Source organism: Catharus ustulatus, chromosome 13 (genome assembly GCF_009819885.2).
Source record: "Catharus ustulatus isolate bCatUst1 chromosome 13, bCatUst1.pri.v2, whole genome shotgun sequence".
Lineage (NCBI taxonomy): Eukaryota > Metazoa > Chordata > Aves > Passeriformes > Turdidae > Catharus > Catharus ustulatus.
Window position 1 is genome coordinate 10226522 of NC_046233.1, and position 19245 is coordinate 10245766.

Consider the following 19245-nt stretch of genomic DNA (forward strand, 5'->3'; position numbering starts at 1 on the left):
TCTCGATGGTGCATGTGCTCTTATACCTGTTTTTAGCTGGTGGTTGAGGCCAAAGTCCTGCTGATCTCAAGGGGTTGGCTTGGCACCATGGAGTGTGGCCATCACCTTGTACAGTCCTGAAGCAATGCCATTCACCTCTCCTAGTGGTAAATCATGGATCCCTTACCTAGAAAAGGAAGGGTGTTTTGGGGCCAGTTGGCAGCTCTGAGGTCTCTCCACGATCTGACCAGAGGTCCTCACAGCCTCAGCTATGTCCTGCTTGCAAAAGGCTGCCTGTGCCTCCATTTCTTGATTACAGCAAGACAGCCAGGACTCTTTCAACTGCAATTATTGCAAATGGTCTTTGAGAAGCTGATTATTCAGTCATACCTGACACTGCTTTCTGATCTGGAAAATAATAACAATATTTGTCAGTGTGAATCCCTTGTGAGGCAGTGAGCTCAGAGCCTCTCTGTGAAGTTTGGCAGTGTCTGTTTGCTGGCAGAACAGGTACATTTTTGGAGGTAGGAGAAAAAACTGTGCTCACCTCATCCCACTGAAACATGTTGCACTGTTTGTACATCTTTGGTCTGCTGCAGAGTGAATACCTTCCTAGCTCTTCTGAGATGCTGAGTCCCCCACTTCCATTGGAACTGCCCACTGAACACAGGCTGTATTTCACCAGGGTTTGGACTGAGTCCCACACCCCACAATCAAACTCTGTCACTTAATGCCTCTTTCTGCATGACACCCTTGGGCTGATCTCACACTGGCAGGGCAGCTTCCAGTTTCATTCCACCAATGTTTCTCCAGTCATCCTGTCTTAAAAGCCATTTGTGTAGCTTGTCTTTGCTCTAAGTTGTCTCTCTCAGTAATGTTTTTTCTTTCTAGTCCTTTATTTACGAGCCTTAAGATTTCATGTAAAAGCAGAAGTTTGGACCCTGTGTGTTTTTCTTCCTCTGTGAGATCATCCTCATCACTTAGAAACCATGGTTACTGGGTCAGTCCCTTTAGACTTGGTACTACTGAGCCACCTGTGATACTTTATTCTCCTGAAAAACTCCGTGTTTCTCTGAGCTTACTTTTTGTCAGGGGTCTGCCAGCCTGCATTTGGCACAGGATCAGACTTGTCATCTTTCCAGATTTCTTTGCCACACCAGAATAAAATTTCAGAGCGGCTATAACACGGGAGCCCTGAGAAACACTACCTGAAAGCACCAATTGTGCAGCATTCAAACTTTCACAAAACAGAACCCAGAGTTTTGCTTTAACAATTCTATGTTGGTCTCTCCACTTTCCCTTCCAGTGGAAAAGTGGAAGGGAAACATGTTCCTGGGCTTGGCTGTAGTGTGTTTTTGGGTGTCTGTGAGTGCCAGGGATTGCATGTCAGTCACCAAATGCCACCAAAAGTGTCACTCCACTTTTCCAGGGCTGTGGCTTTCACCCTACCTAGTGAGGCTTGCTGTTTAATTGGTGCTGTTATGATCACACAGCAACCTTTGGAGGCCAGAAGGGCATTACAGGTGCTGGAATATCTTGTGAACTACTATCAAAGAAGTGAGAGAAATTAAGGAAATTGCAGAAAAGGACCTGGAAAAGAAAATGTGTGAGTCAGATAAACTCATATTTTACTCAGGCTTTTTTAATAATTTAATTTCCCCTGATTAATGGCTGGAGCCTGTTCCTTGTTCCCCGTATTGTTATTGTTACAGTTGACAATACCATGGCCATTGTCAAGCACTGAAATTTTTTATGTGGTTTTTGTTGTCTTTACAGCAATTACAACTCTTTATTCTTTTACCAGTATTTTTGCACAGCTAGTGTTTTCCTGCCCCAGAAAAAAATAAACAAACAAAAAGCCAAATATGCATCTGATGCTTTTAAAATTGTGAAGATCTGGAAAACCATCTGAACCAAGCCTTTTTTCTTTGGCACTTTTAATTCTGAGACCACATTCCCTTGAAATAAGCATTAGCTTAGTATGAGTGGCTGGAAGTAGCTGGCTAAGTCCTTAATTACTCTGCCAGGTCTGTGCTCTTTCATTTCTTGAAGATTCTGAAATCCCCAACTTTAATTTCTGTAGCTGCAGTTAAGCTGGTAAGATGCTGCACACAGGTGGCAAACCTCCAACATTATTCTCTTTCTCTTTTGCCTTGATTTATTGTCATGTTTATTATTTTGTAATAAAGCCAAAAGCACAAAATAATTCACTTGAAATGCAGCAGTTGCAAGGCACCAAGCTGTTGTCTTCTCAAAAGCTTCTCATGGTCTTTGAAACAGCTGGAAAATAGTGAAGGGAAGGAAATGAAATGGCAGGGCATCAGCAGAAACTTGCAGAGGGGATCAGTGCCACTGATTGGTGTTAAAGCAGGTGAAGACTTCATGACATAAAGCCTAACAGCAGTGCTGCATGGTGTGATTAATAACTGCAGCATGTTGTGCTGTCTCCAGCCTCACAGAAACTCAATGCAGCAAGCAAAATATAATGCAGTAGGGAAGGATCAGGTAAGGGCTCACCTGTGAAATAGTAGCTGGAGCAGGGAGCATCTCCTGGTTTGGGCATTTGCTCAGGGTCTGTGGTGTCTCTGGGCTGCAGCAGACCCGTGTGTTCTGTGATTTCCTGGAACCATTGCAGCAAGTGGTGATGGCTCTGAGAACCCAGCACCAAGCAGCATCTCTGGAGAGCAATGCTTTCAGTTTTTTTGAGAGTTGCCTACCAAAACACTGGCCACAGGTTGGGTCTGCTTAAATCTGTCAGATCTGTCAGCTGTGACTTGGGTGGCCCTACATAGGCAAACAGGGCTGTGGTTTTGCACCCCTTCCTCCTTGGAGTCTTCCTGCTGAAAACCTCCCTCCCTTAAGTGTTTGTGGCAGATGCACCATATATATGCTTTATAAAAATTCAAGGCAATAGTATTGGCTTCTTCCTGTTTGAAATCACTTGGCATGTCCCAGTGCTGAGAAATACTGAACAGCACTGCTGGTTAGGGAGCAGGTTCTTCTTCCACGGGGCATAGAATGGCTCTACAGTCAGGGGTGGGATCAGACAGGAGGAGGAAGAAGAGGAGGATTGGCCAGGATGAAGGGCAGCAGGAGGCTGTTCTCAGTCATGTTGGGAAGAGGCAGCTGCCGCGTGCTGCTGACTCACATAATGACCCTTGTGCTAATGCTGTTCCCTATCATTTAACACAAAAATAAAACTGCTAAATTGAGAACAATTTGAAACAGGCGTGGTTTGCTTTGGAAGACATTTAATAGCAGCTATACTTTAGGACTCTGATTGGAAAAGGAGGGACAAGTAAATAGTTTATATTAACTTAGGAATATTATTCTGTTATTGTTGAACCTTCCTAAATTCTACCCAAATCTTGGCTCAAATCAAACAGCTTCAGATAATTTGTGAGAAGCAATAGGTGAAACTAAGTGGGAGTACGACATGAAAAGAGTGTGATTACCTGAATGGAAACCAAAGTGTTCCCAGTACTCACAGTAGTTAGTGAGCTGCTTTGAAGGCTTTTTCACCTCTTAAATCCTTAGTGCTTTGAGGCAGTGATTTTGGCCTTCAAATGACTACAGCAACTTGCTGCCCTGACAGTGGAATAAATTTTGAAAGCAGTGTGAATGCAATCTACAAGATTAACAGCCAGGCCATAAAGCAGAAACCTTTACACAACAGAGAGATCTGGTGATTACTTAATCATGAAAAAGAAGCCTACAAGGTGGTTCATGGTGGCTTGTTGCCTTTTATATTGGCAGGTGGGAAAATGCAGAATGGGCTGAGCGTGGGGAGCATCTGCAGGCATGGAGGATGTGCTGGTTGTATCCTTCCTCCCATCTCAGCAAAATCTTTTACATTGCTCCACACTGTCTTGCTTTCCTGCTGCTCACTGTATTGCAGCAGCTCTCTAAAATATTAATGAGATGAGAAGGATATTGCCCTCAGATGACCCCGTATGGCATCGCTTGCTGGTCTGAGAGTCTGAGCTACAGTGAGGCCCCAAATCCATGTGTTTTGTTTTTATAGAATAGTGACTCAGTATGGATGGCAACTTGAATTGGTTGTGTCAGTTCTAACTAATGACATTGAAGACCAATAAAGTGACTCTTAGATTGGTTTTGTACTATTAGTCTCGTTATTAATTATGGAGACATGACAGCAGCATTAGTGCTAGTATTAACCATCAAAATAAAACAGAATTGTAGTCATAAATCTCACTAATTAGGAGTACATGAAGGATTACAGCCTAAGAGAGGGAAGGGAGTGAGTCTGGAGTAGGAGTGAGATGGAGGTGAAAGAAAATTTAGGGAAGGATAGGAATATGCTAAAGATTGTTCAAAGAAGGAGCCTGAGCAAAGGGGACTAGGACTGTGGCTAAAGTGTGTAACTGTCTGAGTGGACAAGGTTGGATTTTCCTGCAGGAAATATGGACCTTGAGCTTGTCTAGTGCTTCCTACTTCCCTTTGGGGCTCTGCTGCCGGCTTGATATCCAATCTGGAAACCACTGCAAAGGGTTTTTTCCATTGCGTGAGGCTGGGCCAGAACCCTGCCCATCTCCCAGGAACTTGTGGGAACTTTAGTGCCTGGGAAGAGCAGGCAGACCTCAAATGGTGGAGATGCAAACTGGGACAAGCTCTTGCCAGGAGCAGGCTCTGATTTGGATGCTGCCTGTGGCAGGAGGAAAGGGAAGCAGGCACATCCGTGCAGCCCTGGAGGGAGACAGGGAGATCCCTGCTCAGCAGCAGAGCTGCCTTTGCTCCTGCGTCCTGAGCCAAGGCTGACAGTGGTAAACTGCTGAGAGGAGGCAATGCAATTACCTCCTGCCCTGGAGAAAGGTGGTAGGAGAATTATGCCTCAGAGTGATGCATGGGAACAGCACAATTTCCTGGGGTGGTGTAATTTGCACGGTGCTGCATTTCTGGAGATGTGACTCATGAAAATAAGGGCTTTAATGAGCTGAGAAGCATCCACCAGATCTTGCACTCGGGGTCTGCTCTGTGGCACTGCTGATGTGGCCATGTCGGGGTGCTGAGAGTTCAGCCCTGGGTGGGTTACCCAGGGCTGGCAGTGGCTGTGGCTGGTGACCATGCTCTGCCCTGTGCTGCCCTTTGCAGGATGTGGGCTGCATCGTGCTCTGCAGTGAGAGTGATGGCCCTATTTATAATGCCTTAAATGAAGTGTATGGTAACTTAATTTGTACATCCATTAATACTATCTACTGCAGGGTTTGTACTTAATTATATCACTTTAAATGGAGTTTTAGGTATATTAACAGGCTCTCAGTCCTGCTTCCAGGCACAACCATTTCCAATCCTTGCACATGTTTTTTTGGCAAAGGTCCATTCCACTAATCCCACTGGCCTGGTTGGGGAGGGTTCTTCCAAGCTGGCAGTCACTGCCCAAAAATCATATTTCAACCCTAAAATAGTCAAGGCAATCATGATTTTTCTATGGTATCAGTGTAGGAGATAGGATGGTGTTGACTCTTTCTGCAGGGCAGAGACAAAGGGGAAACTTTGGGCCAGGAGCTACCTCAGTTTCCATAATTTTCCAAGGCAACTTCTTCCTGCAACCAAATAACTTTGTAGGTTGGCTGAGGGTTGATCTGACTATAGTGAACAGATAATCTACTTCTGCTATTAATTCTTTTGGGTATAAATGGGTTAATAAACATCTATTTTAGGTCATCTCTGATGGTCTGGTTTAAATCTGAGAAACCAGCAGTAAAGGAGGGTGTTTGTCACAGAATCATATGGTTTAGGCTGGAAGGGACCAATAGCAGGGATGCCACTGTTAAATTGTGTTGCTCAGGGCCTCACTGTTCCTGTCACCCATCTGACTCCCAGGCAGTCATTCCCAAGCACACAGGGTTGTTTTCCACTGACTCTCAAAACTGTTGTTTAATAATAAATTAAGTCTTTCAAGGGGAATGCGCTTCTTACTGCTTGTCCATGCCTTGGTTTGTAGTGCCAGGATGGCAGCAACACAACTCTGAACTCTCTGTATTTGGAGATTTGGTGGTGTCTGAGAACAGCTACGGCCCTGGGTGGATACTACAGGCTGCATGTTGTTGACCATGAAAGTCTTTGCAAAAATGCCAGAGGGTTGTGTAGAAACATTTAAAGGCTCTAAATTATTTCAAAAGTTTAGAGAGTCTAAGCTTTTGAAACAGGAAGAGAAGCTATTTTCAGGGATGTATTAATTGGTTCTTGACTAGCCACTTCACCTTGCATTGCCTCAGTGTCTGCAGGAATCTGGAAAAATTATTTGCCTTTTTCCAAAGATGCTGGTGAGAAAGTAAGTACTCAGCGATTGTGTGACAACAGGAAAGCCCAGGTTCTTTCTTACAAGCTTGCAGAGTTATTTAGCATTTCTCCTAGATGCAAATATTATTTGCTGTCTGCGTTAGCTATTTCTAGTCTTTGAAAAGAAGCCAGAATTCTTTAAGAGTCACTGCTTTTTCTGAGCTGATGCTGGCTCTTTTGCCTGAGGAGTATTTGAAATCTGCCAGAATGCATGTATTGTCAAAAAGAGAAATTGAAAACCCTGTACAGGATCCGCTGCCCCTGTGAGTTACGAGCTTTCCCAAGTCATCAGGGAGAAGGAATGCCTGCTCTAGTTGTTTGTGAGAGCTGTGGATGGACAGAGGCAAAAGAAATCCCTCTCCCTCCTCCTCCCTCTCCCATCACCACCCAAAACTCTCTCTTTGGGTGGAAAGAAGCTTTTGAGACACGCACATACACACAAGCGCTTTCCCAGTGACCTGCCTGCTTCCAGCTATTCCTCCTTCCTTGGGAGCTGGAGCTGCTGAGACACAGAAGTTGGGGAGATCCTATCCCCTCTCTGTAGCTGTGAGACCAAATGAATAAAGTGAACAAGGTTTTGAAGATCCTTAAGAAGTCATCAAGGAGAAGGAAGAGATGGAGAGAGGAGCTGAGGGTGGAGGAGGAAGGGGAGAGCCAGGAACTCTGTGACCCAGGTGGTTTGTGCCACCTGCACCTCTGTACCACTGGTAAGGAAACAGGAATGTTCCTGCTAGCCTTGGGACAATGTGCCTGTTTGAGATCCATTGCTTATGCATGACAGGAGAGCTTCCTACAGCCACACACTACTGTTCTGCTTTTTGTGGAAAATATTGGTGGGAGAAGTGGCAAAGGCAGGGAGCTGAAACTCCTGGGTTTCCTTTTATAAACCTTCCCTTGCTTGAGTGGGTGGTATTTTGCACATTTGTGAAGTGGGGAGAGAAGGAAATATTCTTTCTGGAAGAATGGTGCTCCTGAGACGTAGGGAGAATGCGTAGTTCATTGAGAATTTTGTTTGATATATGTGGTGGCATTTTCAGATATTTAAGCCTGAATGTTTATTCTGTATATTTGTGTAACAGAAAAGCAATGGGAAATGGATGAATTTAGGTTGCTGTTTTTCTGAAGCATGTTTCTGTCTACCAAAGTTGGTCTGGACCCAGGTCCATTATATCCACCCTTACCATCCATGCAAATGATGCTGTGGCTGTAATATAATTGAAAATGATTCTGTGTTTAGTCTGTGTATAAAACAGCAAAAAACCAAAAAGATGCTGAGAATATGAAAAAGGATCATTTAGAGCATTCACTGACATGTCCCCAGCACATCTGAACTTTCTGCTGGGGCTGTGACCCAGCAGAGGAAAATGTGCAGGTCTGTGCCCTTGGCCATCAGGCTCAGCTTCCTTCCTTTTGCATTGCTAGTGTGCAGGGGATATGAAACCTTTATGAAACCACACTAAGGATGAAGCCATGCTCAGGTTCAGTGTAGGTCAATGCTCTTCTTGCCGTCACATTTGGTAACTTGTTTGCAATAGTATTGTTGTAGTTTTGTACATTTTAATCACTCTTTTTCTTTTTCACACACCTAATTGTGTTGAGCTGTATTTTTGACCATATCCTGGAGCATCCAATGACCCCATTCTTGCAGGACCTTGGGAAACTCATTTACAGTTGGAGACCTGGGACACAGAGAGGTTACTGGACTTGCCCAGGGTTACACAGACTGGGGCAGGGGTGGGCACTGGCCTCTGAGCTTGATGCCTGAGAAGGTGTCATGGTGAGCAACACTGGTGACTGTCCTGCTCTTGGCTTCAGCTTCCAGCTGGTCCAGACTTTCACCTCTCTTACCTCCTCAGGTAGTTTAAGAGTCTGAGACTGAGATTGTTTGTTTCTGCCACCATTTTTTCCAGTGAAATATAGTAAAATAATTTTGGTTAAAGTTTTTGATATATTTCTTACCTTATCTTTAGTAAGAAACTGCTCAACAGATAAGAAAGGAAATTAAAACCTGAACATATTCAGGTATCAGAACATGAGGCAGCAGCAGAAAACATTAACCAGTTCTGACAGATTGACAGTTATTTCTGTTGTTAACCCTGTGTGTATTTTGCTTTATCATTTTAATAGGAAGTTGTCACTGGAAAGGTTCAGTCCCAGCCCTAAGATTCTCAGCCTGGGAATGTGGTCCCATCATGGCTGAGTCTTATAATCAGTACACTTCCTTCTAACTGTCTCATCTAGTGAGCTCCACAGCTCCAGGCTCTAGTGACCTGAGAGATGGAATGCTCTGGTTACTTTATTTGCTTTCTCTTTTGATAAAAATAATGACACAGATCTTTTGAACCTGTAATTAATGCCAAGTTGTGTGGGCAATAGTAGTTAGACAGCCTGAGTCCTTCTCAGCTGGGTGTATATGGTGGACTTCTCTCTCTAAGCCATGGATTCATGCAGCTTAGCAGGGAAAGGAGAAGAACTGGTGTTTCTTGACCCAAACCATCCCAGACTTGCATGATGAATTCTCAGGAGAGTCTCTTCCTCTCTGTTGATTGTAAGGGAAGTAAAACTGAAGGCTAAGATGTCACCTGTGGGCTGACTTTTATATGGCTTATAGGGGTTTTGGGACATGAATGTGTGGCTACCTAAGAACTTTTAGGCTTTATTTCCTGGTTATTCTTTAGGTGTAGGGTCCCCTCTTTCACACTCTGCTACTCTGCAACAGTTTGTAAGCCTGAGGCTTTTAAAAAGCTGAACTGATGGCTTTTTTTCCCCTTAATGCTAGATGGGTAGTGGGTTAATGCACTTCTGCCATACAGGCAACAGTGATAGAGATGGATTGACAGAAAAAAGAGAAAAGCATCTATTAAGGCAAATAGGGAGAAAAATAGTGCATTCCTGCAGTTGGGTTCTGTGCCGGCAGTTATTCCAGCCAGTTATATCTCCACAATAAAATGTAAATGAATGCAATCATTTATTTTGGAGCCTGGAGGCCTAGTGGTATGAAAAGATAAGCGAGCATTTTCCATTGTTTATTTGGTGGGGGTGGCTCTTCTGTGTCTGCTACTGGCTCTCTGATACCTTGGCAGCATCTAAATGTTGCCTTTATTATTAAAAACACATATAGGGGAGTTCTAATATCTGAAACGGATTAGTGTGGTGTTTACAGCAGCATCAGCCAGCCCCCACTCCCTGCAGGCTCTCAGCATTCATGTTCCTTCTGCAGGAGCAGTGCACAGGGAGCAGGAATGCCAGCAGCTGGCTGAGGACTGGGGAAAAGCAGAGGCACAAGGCAGGGAGCGATGGGTCTGTAACGTGTGTGGCTGTCCCTGGCCAGAGGGATGAGCAGGAGGGACTGGGAATCTGCAGTGAGCTGGTTCTCCGGAGGCTGAGGAGGGGGAACAAAGGGAGGGTGGAGAACAATAGGACATGACAGTGGCATTGGGATAATCTCTGATCCTATTTAGGCATATTTAATTGGCCTGTCAGTTTTTCACATCTCATGCATTTTCATAAGGATTCTTTTTTGCCTCTTGTTTTATCTTCTCGTAGCTCCTTGGATTCCCCTGCGGACAGTCTCTCTGGATTTCTTTGTTTTGTGTCCCCCCCCTTTCCCATTGCACAGCAGCACTGAGTTGCCTGGATTTTGGTCTAAGCAGAAAGACAGATTCAGCAAAGGAGCTGCTTGGGAGAGTCTCATGTTATTCTCAACAAAGAGAGAAATTTGGTACAGTAGGAGTGATTGTCAGTGACCTAAACATGTGTGCCATCTATCACAGCTCTTTTTTACACAGGTCTAAAGCTCTGAATATAAGCCTACATCCCAATCATGTGTAATGTTATGGGGAACTAATTTTTTTCTCCCTCTGGTCCCTCTGAAAGCTAAGATACATTTATTCTTATGATTTTTAACCCAGTATTGGCCACCTTAAAAATACAGAGCTGCTGAACTTCTGGGTTATAGAAATTAATTCAAAGGGATGTTGCTCAGCCTTTCAGCTCATCTCTGTTAAACTCCTACCCTTTCATTCCTAAGTGATGCAGACCTAGTTGCTTCATCCTCCCACAAGAAATCCCCCCAGGCATCTGAATAAAACCAAGCCATCTTTGTAAAGTCACTGGCCAAGCTTGCCAGAATTGCTAATGTATTTCTTGTGGCTTTGAAGTTCACAAGTACTGGGGCTTGGAGGGACATGAGAACCCACAGAGGAGCAGCCCTGGCAGGCACAGGAGATCAGAAGCTGCAGTGGTCTCTGATGGGCTGCTCTCACAGCTGGGCTTGTCCTGTCTGATCGCTGGGGTGATGACAAACACCTTCAGAGAGGTGCCTTTCAGAGTGGTTCCCCTTCAGAAGGGAGCTGTACCAACAAGAGAGTCCAAAACTGCATGGCCAGGCTGTCCAAAGGGGTTGGGTTCTCTAGGAAATCAAGGGGTAAAACTCATGAGGAGGGTATCCCAGACCCTGTGCAGGGGAGGAGACAGGAAGAGCTGCAGGTGGTGGTGGAGGCCAGGGATGGGAATCTCCTGCTATGGAAGAGACCCCTGTACCCCATAAAACCCTCTGTGTCCCATCAGCAGGGTGGTTTTCACAAGGCTTTTATGCATGTTGTGATGACAGCTTGGTTTGTGGCTATTTATTGTCCTGCAGGGTTGTCTTCTCTGTTTATATCTTGTGGGTCTTGCTGCACAGCAGCAAATCATTGTAAAGCTGATAGTTTAGTTTCCAGCCATAAATTCAAATGCTGGAAAAAGAGATTTGTGTATTCCTTTGCCTCTGTTCTTCCAGTGTGGCTGTTCATAGAGCTCTGTATGCCCCTAGATGTGAGGATGTTTGGTAAAGCAATGGTAACTTAAATAGCATGAGGAACCTCTAAATAATTTTTATATGGGATTGCAAGAGGTAAAGTAATTTGGACAAGACTCTACACCAGGGAAGGAGATCCTTTTGGCAGAGCATTGATTGGCACAAGGTTGGGTCTGTGTGTGCTGCAGTATCTGGTCAAGGCTGTGGTCTGGGAATGGTGCTGGAAGCAGCTGAGATTAAACCTCTGAAGGTCCTGGCACTGAGACCTGGCACCAAGGGTTTTGCTAGTGAGGGAAGTATTGCTGCTGGTAGAAAGGAGGGAACCTAGAGCAGGAATTAATGTGTGGCTCTGAAGAAGTCAGGGTTAATAGCATCGAGGCTGGGATGTTTGTAGATAAAGGCAAAGGATCCCAAGAAAGCTCAGGCTGGAGACCCTAATAATCCTCTTTTCGCTGGTGCCCTGCAGTGGTGAGTGAACTGTAAATGAAGCAGTTATTAGCAGCTCTGCTCATATCACAAGATATAAACTGGTCTATTGAGCAAGAAAGAGTTGCCCTTTTTTAACCTTTCAAAGTGATTTCCCTTGTGGGGACCAGCAGAAGCAGAAAGCCGTGCTTCCTGACTGGAGTCGGGTGCCCTTTCAAAGCCCCAGCAGCTCTGATCTCCCTCTTTGCTAGGGGTGTGGTGGAGCTGCATTATTTATAGCTCCTCCTGGGCACCCCCGGCACGTCCTGCAGTGCCCATGGAAAGGGAATTGCTGGCATTCACTGGAGATTCAGAGGTGACTAAAAGCTCACAAATGGTTATTGTCTCTCTTAACTTCCAGCAAAGACAATTGTACAGAGAAAGCTTTGATCAAACAGATTCAGTCCATTGTAGCCAAACATAAATTTTGCTGAGAAAATATTCTGTTTCAACATTTTCAGCAATTAAACCCCTCTACATTTGGACTGTTTGGTGCTAGAAATTAATTAGTTGATAATATTCTCCTTAGAATGAAAACACATGTTTTTATGTCTTTGCTGAAGGCTAATAGTTGCAAAAAGAAAAAGAAAAGTAGATGAGTTCCTTAAATCTCTTTAATCTCATTCTGATAAATATACTTTCATACTGTTAAGCATTCTTTGAATTCCTGTGTGCCTCTTTCTCAAGTTTCATGTAATACCAAGCACTAGAGAGGGAGTAAATAAGGGCTGCAGGTTTCAGCTTTCAGAGGACTGGAGTGATCAGATTCAATCCAGTCCTTCCATCTTGGGATCAACTGTAATAAACACCAAGGAAATGAGTGAAAATATTCAATGAGACAGACCTTTTTCTTCTTCAAGAGCAAGTACATGAATGCTCAAATTAGAGGTGGCATCCACACCTTGCTTACTTATAAAGCAGTTGCAGAAGCTGTGTAGTTCAGTCCTTTCTGCAGCCAGATCTTCAATTTGTCTGCAGCTGAGACAAGGACAGGTGAGCCTGGAGGCCAACAGCTGGATTTTCTATGGAAGCAGAGACATACACTAAATTAGCTTCTCAAAATACTCTGCAGCACTTACTTTGACAGGTTTTCTGCAGTTGAAAAATAAAAATAAATAAGCATAACTAGGCAGCATAAGAGTTTTAGAAAAATCCAGGCACCATCTTTCCTCTGATCCATCTGAAACCCCACCTATAGGATGCACCAGTGCTGACTTTGGAGCAAAATGTTTTCACCTCATTCACCTGATGATGGGACCAACCTATTAATAAGGGAATGCAATTTGAGTGAGAGTTTCAGTCTATCTGACTATAAAATGCAGCTTTGACATTGTTTTTAGACATTGGCATGAAATACAAGGTATAGACTGAATCACAGCCTTTGAGAAGGGCTGGATTTGGCATTGCTGATTAGTGAAATCAATTTGGCAGTTCTGGGATGAGGAAAATGTAGGATATTGGAGTAGGAAAATACGTCAGAAATGCCCATAATAAATTAAGTCTGAAGACAGTAGACATGGGAAGTGTCTTTGATGACAAAAAAAAATCACTTAGTAGGAAGTGTGAAATTGCTGGTAAGTGCTTTTCAAAATATCAGCTGTTGGCCAGATTCAATCTATTATTAATATGCCATCATGGTGATAATTGTTACAATTTTGACACTTCCCAAACAAATCTCTAGTTAATGAACAGTGCAGTCAGTTCTTGGAATGGTGAGCACTGGATCACCTCTGTGATGGTGAGCTCTGGGTCTGATAAGCACAGAGGCTGGTAAATCTACACCTACTATCAAATGAGGTGAGAAATTCAGCCTTGTGTGAACTGAAAAATGCTTAAAGGAGGAAAAAGTAATGATGAATTTTCAGATGGATACATGGATTTACTCAAAGCTGGGCTCAGTTGCCTACTCTGCTGTTGGCTTCTGGTCTAGTGGCTAGGCCACTGATGGGCAAATTTTCTGCCAGAGCAAATGGGTACAGCTGTTTTGCAGATGAAAAAACAATGCCAGTTATGTGTGGCAGTGGATTTGGTCATGAGATTTGATGAACAAGGATAATACAGCTTGATGTCCTGTGAAAACAGGCCAAATCCTTCAGATATTGGCAACTTGGACAAGACCAAGGCAAGCCTGGTTTACTGGTAGGAAGACATCTGGTTTTGATTTAAAGGAACCAGAATACAGATAATGTGCTATTCTCTTCATTAATTTATTCTTGTGAGTGAAACACCTTTATTGGTATCATTTTGGAAAAGGCATCTGTCTATAACAGTTTAAAATAGAGATAATTGTGCTTCTCTCAGCCCATTCTTTCTTTACCTCTTCTACTTAAACCCTACTCAGTATGATGTGGAAACATCTGTACGCTGTAGGCAAAATGAACCTCCAGATGAGGTTTCTATAAGCAAACATAATATTGGTGCAGTGTGTTTAACAAGAATAATAAAATTCAATTTCATGAGTCCTTAAGACCTCTTGAAAATTCTACTATTGATTAATAATTGTTTAACTCGAAGCTTCCAATATTTTGCTTAAAAAACAAAGTAGTTTCTTTACTGGATGCTAAATATTAGTAACAGCAAGTGTACCAGCGCAAACATGCTATTTTAAAAGATACATATCCTAGCATGAGCAGTACTGATTCTGCACAGTTATTTAATTTTTCCCTATCTAAAATGTCTAAAATGAGGCTGTTTTAATTTCAAAGCTAAGCTGCAGGTGGCAGTGACTGCAGCTTTCCTGCCATCCTTTCTGGTGCTGATGGTGCTCTGTAAGTAACAGATTTGTGTGTTATCTTTAACCCTGCTCACAGTAAAGGACTGCAGCTGGCACTTAAACTGGGGCACAAGAACCTGCTTAAAAGGGAGATGCCTTTTGGCCTTGGCTTGCTAACTCGTCTGGGCTGTTCCTGGCTAATTGCTTCATTAGCACAACAACAATGTGAAATAGAGTGAGAAGACTGTTGGGAGTTCATACATGAAGGCAGAGCATGACCCCTGTCTAGGCAGGCATCTGCAGTCAGCATTTGCAGGAGCCTTTCATTCTCCCAAGTCAATTGGCAGTCGGAGCGAGTGGCAGTACAGCACACCGAGATAAGACTATTTTAATTTCTTGCTTCAGGAGACTCAGCTGCCTCCTTGGAAAGACTGATGCCTTGTCCATGGATTCACAGTTTGAACAAACATACTGTGTCATTTAATTATTAAAGGATGACTTCAGCATTTCCTGGCAAAATAAAAACTGATGTCTTAGACTGAATGCTGGCAAGAGTGTTCCACCTGCAGGACCACTCTTCTTACTGTGGCAATTGGCAGTGCCATTTTGGTCACTGCTCTTTGGGGTAATACAGCTCTGCTAGCCCCATTTCCAAATATCAGCTGATAAAATTCTCCTTGTAGGAAGAGGTGTCTACAAGTAATGCTGATAAGCCTTAAGCTGGAATCTCAAGGAAGGAACATAGAGGAGAATGCTCAAAGCAGTCATCTTCTTAGCTCTGGGGCATAATTCAAGTGTCCTTCACCCACTAGAATTGCAGAAAAGTGTCCAAAAAGTCCTATGTGTTTAGCCTTCCTGCTAATATGGGGTATGACTTATGGAGAGGAAAAATGGGAAGACACTGTCAGCACGTATGGTGGTTACACAAGGCTGCATTTCTGGTCTGAGCAAATGCAATAGTGAGAACTGGGAATTTCTCCAAAGAGCCTCTTGCTGGTTTCTTGCAGCTGATGCTACAGAGGGTTGAGGGTCTGGAGAAGTTCTAATTCAGGGGAAATAATTGCATGTAGCTGAAAACTAAACATGACATTTCTAATGAAGTGTCCTTTTGGTGAGTTTATAAAAAGTTGCACAGGATGTTAAGAGTGTGTTTCAGAAAAGGTGCCCATGGATGCAGAAAATAACTCAAAATATCAAGGGTGGGGGTTAATGACTGAAGCCTGTTTGCCGTTTTTGCTGAACACAGTTTATGACACTGTCACCTGCATAAGTTATTGTCAGGGTAATTAAACCTTATAGTGCCACATGACACATCCCACCCCACATTTTACTCTGTTGGAGGCTGTGGCATTGCACAGGGAAAGCTGTAGCCATGCTAATTAGGATCAGGCAAGGTACTTGTAACACATAATTTAGACCATTTCCTTTTGGGAATTGTCTACTAATGAGCATGGTTCCAATGAAATTATTCATTGTTCACGCTGTTATAGGATCATTTATTAGGGGTAATCAGTTAAAGCAGTACAGGTGTCAGTGTGGGTAGAACATCTTCTTCCAAATGTCTGTTACTGACAGTGTCAATATACGAGGAGGAACCAGTTCACTTTGGCTTTGTTGAGCTGCAGTTTGACCCCCCCAGCCTGAACTAATAGCATTTGTTATTAGCATATTTGGTTTAACAGATTCCAAGAGGGAATAAACCTGGAGCTGGGTGAGGGGTGAGCCCCCTCTGGCTGCCCTGGTGCTGCTCTGCTTTCCCCAGCAGATATGGGTGTTTCTGTGGGAATTTATATGCCAGGAAGGGGGGGGCTTCATTGCCAACAGATAGCAGCCAATGAGTCTGTGGGATACCGAAATTTTATAGATCAGCTCATCCTGTCTTTGGTTCAAGGCTTACTGTATTGGATTTGTTGTTTCAGCATTGATCCCACTTGCTGATCTAAGGCAGACTTTTTGTCTCCAAATGCTTTAATGCCACAGTTGGCCAGTGCTGTTTGCTTCTGTGGCTCTCAAAGAGCTCTCAGGCTTTTGGGGGGGAAATCTGCTGTCTGTTAATTGCAATAGATTTTCTTAATATTCACTATGGCATGAATGTTTTTGAGAGATCCCTTCAGATTGTTGGTTGCCAATCTGTTTGACATATTTTTGCAGGACAGTAATCCCACAAAAGTTTTATGTCCATATATACTCGTACTATTTACAGAGAAAAACTATCTGTGGTGAATTTTGTTTATTCTGCTTTCTTTTTAAATAGAAGGTGTATACTGGTTAGTTTAATGTGGTCTGATCTATAGAGACGATAAAAAGACTGTTAGTCCGGTATCTGGAAATACCTGGTTTTATTTTTTGCAGACAATGTACAAATACCAAAAGAAAAGAAGAAAAGGCTACCTTTTCATTTAAATCTGCATTTTTCTCCCCAGAGCCTGTTTTATGGTTCTGCCCACTGACTGTACTGATAGTCATTGAAGCACATAAAAAGTAATGTAGGAACATCCTTTAAACTAGTGAAGAGAAGGTGGAAATAATCAGAACAAATTCACAAAGGCAGTATTATCAGTATTTGTAACATTAATACATTCAGCCATAACTGCACCTGTTAGGAAGGAAATACTGCCTTCTAAAATGCATTTTAGTACAGTGTGTAATTTTCAGGATATGTATTAGACACACAGGATTTTGGTTTATTATTCCCAAGGAAGGAAACAAACTGTATGGCAACTTCAAGGGGAAAATGAACTAATTTAGTGTGAGCTCTACTTTGAGTAGTTTCTGCTCCTTTAATTTTGTTCTGATACATATTTTTAAATGTTTGCTTGAATAGAAGGCTGTTTCTTTTCCTTGCCGTTTTTCCACTGGTTGCTGCTATAGAAAACATGTATTCATCGTCAGACAGATAAATGCAGCAGTACATACATATATTCTGAAAACTGTATATTCATTTATCACACTGTATTTTATTTTTTTTCCTGAAACTTGGTGCATATTTTCGTTATCCTCTTGCATTATTTGCAATGGATTCTATAGCTTGGCAGAGCTGCTTCAAATACTAGACATGATAAATGGTAATAGATTTCCCATTATACAAATGCTTTTTTATCCTCTTAGTTTAATTGCTGCATTTCTCACTCATTCTATTGTGCTCTCTTGATGACCAGTGTCCCCACAGTAATTTCCTGAGCTGAAATGAGGATTAGATTTATATGTGGGAAAGCAGAAAATACATTTGGTTCAGTCTCAAAGAGAACAGCTGTGTGTTGTTTTCAACTGGAATTTCCTCTAAGGTAAAACCAATTGTCTTGGGACATTCAGGCAATTCCCCTGGCTAAAGAAGTTTTCTGAGACTCTTGGAGGAGGGTAAATTGGATCTTAATACTCAGGTTTAAATCAAAATATGCTTAAATTCTAGTGATGAACCTAGAGAGAGAGGATGAAATGGCATGGTTCCTCTAGTCTTATTTGTAGACTGGTACTTCAGCATCATTAAAGTAAGGAAAATCTAGTGCAAAATGATATTTTGATTGGAAAAAGAGTATAAGATCCTCTGCTACAGCTCCAGTGAAAATAATTGTAGATGCCTGTGCTCAATAGAGGGGAGAGAAGAAAAAGCAGTGTGAACAAAGCAAGCACAGGTGTGTGTCGGGAGCTGGGAATCAGCTCTCAAGCTGTCTCAGAAATTGAACATTTGGGGTCTATTCAGCCCCGAAGTGCTCAGGCTTTTCATCTTCTGTACAAGGCTTTAAATACATACTTTACATCTTAATTTATCTATATTAATACACACTGTCTATATTATATATATCTATATTAATGACACACTTGTCAATGCTTTCAACTCTATAGAATGCTTTAACGAAAACAAGATGGAGGCAAGAAGAAAATTTATTGTGTTGTAACATCAAGATTGACCTCAAAAGTACGAAGTGTTTATTGAGTTTTGAGGTTCTGTAATGGGAATTCTGAAATTTGGTGTTAGCTCCCTGGGATTGTAATTTGTCTGTGCTGCTAACACTTCTACACATTCAGAGCAGCTCTCCATAGCACTTTCCCTGCTGGAAAGCTTTCTGGGTCAGTCTGTGTTATGTTTTCCTTTGGTTCTAAACTTATACCTCTGAGTCTGAATTTGCAAAACTATTCATGTGTCCTTCTAGCCTAAAAAGTGGGAGGGTAACCCTGGTGACTAAGTGCAAAAACTCAGTGGCAAAGCATTGCTGAGATGAGGCACTGGAGGTGAATTATTCTGTGTCTTGTCCCTAAGGAGACTCCTGGAAAGCCTCAGTGTGTTGTTTCCACAGACCAATGGCTGCAGGCAGCAGATTGCAATCTCCAAAAGTCATCTGTGGGATCAGCAGAAATGTTGCCTGAAGATAAATTCCCAGATGTCCATCTATTGAGGGCAGCCTGTAGCCCTCAGGTATTGATTTAGTAATGAAGCTTTCTTCTACAGATCCAGAGTTTCCCTATGGGTTCCTGGAAGGCACCTCTGAGCTCTCCTGGGACCATGGTAAGAAGCAGTTGAGAACCACTACTGCTGCAGTTTGAGTTCCCAGAGAGAGAGGGAAGAACATTTTGCTTATTCAGCTGCTGGGAGAGGCTCAGCTCAGCAGAAAAGGTCAACTAAAGTGCTACTCCCAGTGTGATTTGGTCTAAAATTTATATGGAAGGGAGTAGTAACATAATGGCCAGGCAGAGTCCTCTGCAGGTGGTGTTCTCCCAGAAGAATATGGGGATGAGCAGGGTTGGGCAAGGAATGGAGTGAGACTTGTGTGCCATCGTCAACCCCCTCTAAAGTCCTTCCACAAAAAAATAGGGTGAAGTTTGTTCGGGAAATTGATGTTCAACATGTAGTCTGTGGGATGGTGGCTTTCCTCTTAGATCTGCATATTGCCAGTGGTTTCTACAGACACAAAAAGCTCCTTTGCAGACGAGTTTCTTCAGGACTTGCCCTGCTGGGCTGTTACCAGAACAGCCCCACTCTATTTGTGCT

The 19245-nt window shown here is 42.9% G+C and overlaps 1 protein-coding gene across 3 annotated transcripts in view; it reads left to right on the forward strand.

Annotated features, from left to right (window-relative positions):
* GRIP2 (glutamate receptor interacting protein 2) overlaps nucleotides 1–19245 on the forward strand; it is a 256936-nt gene that overhangs the window by 115110 nt on the left and 122581 nt on the right. For 2 of the 3 annotated variants that reach the window (XM_033071227.1, XM_033071233.2), the window contains exon 1: nucleotides 6824–6989. The exons of the other annotated variant lie outside the window; for it this stretch is intronic. In XM_033071227.1, coding sequence (XP_032927118.1) covers nucleotides 6839–6989 — 151 coding nt within the window. In that variant the 5' untranslated portion in view covers nucleotides 6824–6838. Of the gene's footprint in view, nucleotides 1–6823; nucleotides 6990–19245 lie in introns of those variants that run through there. 3 annotated transcript variants of the gene reach the window in all.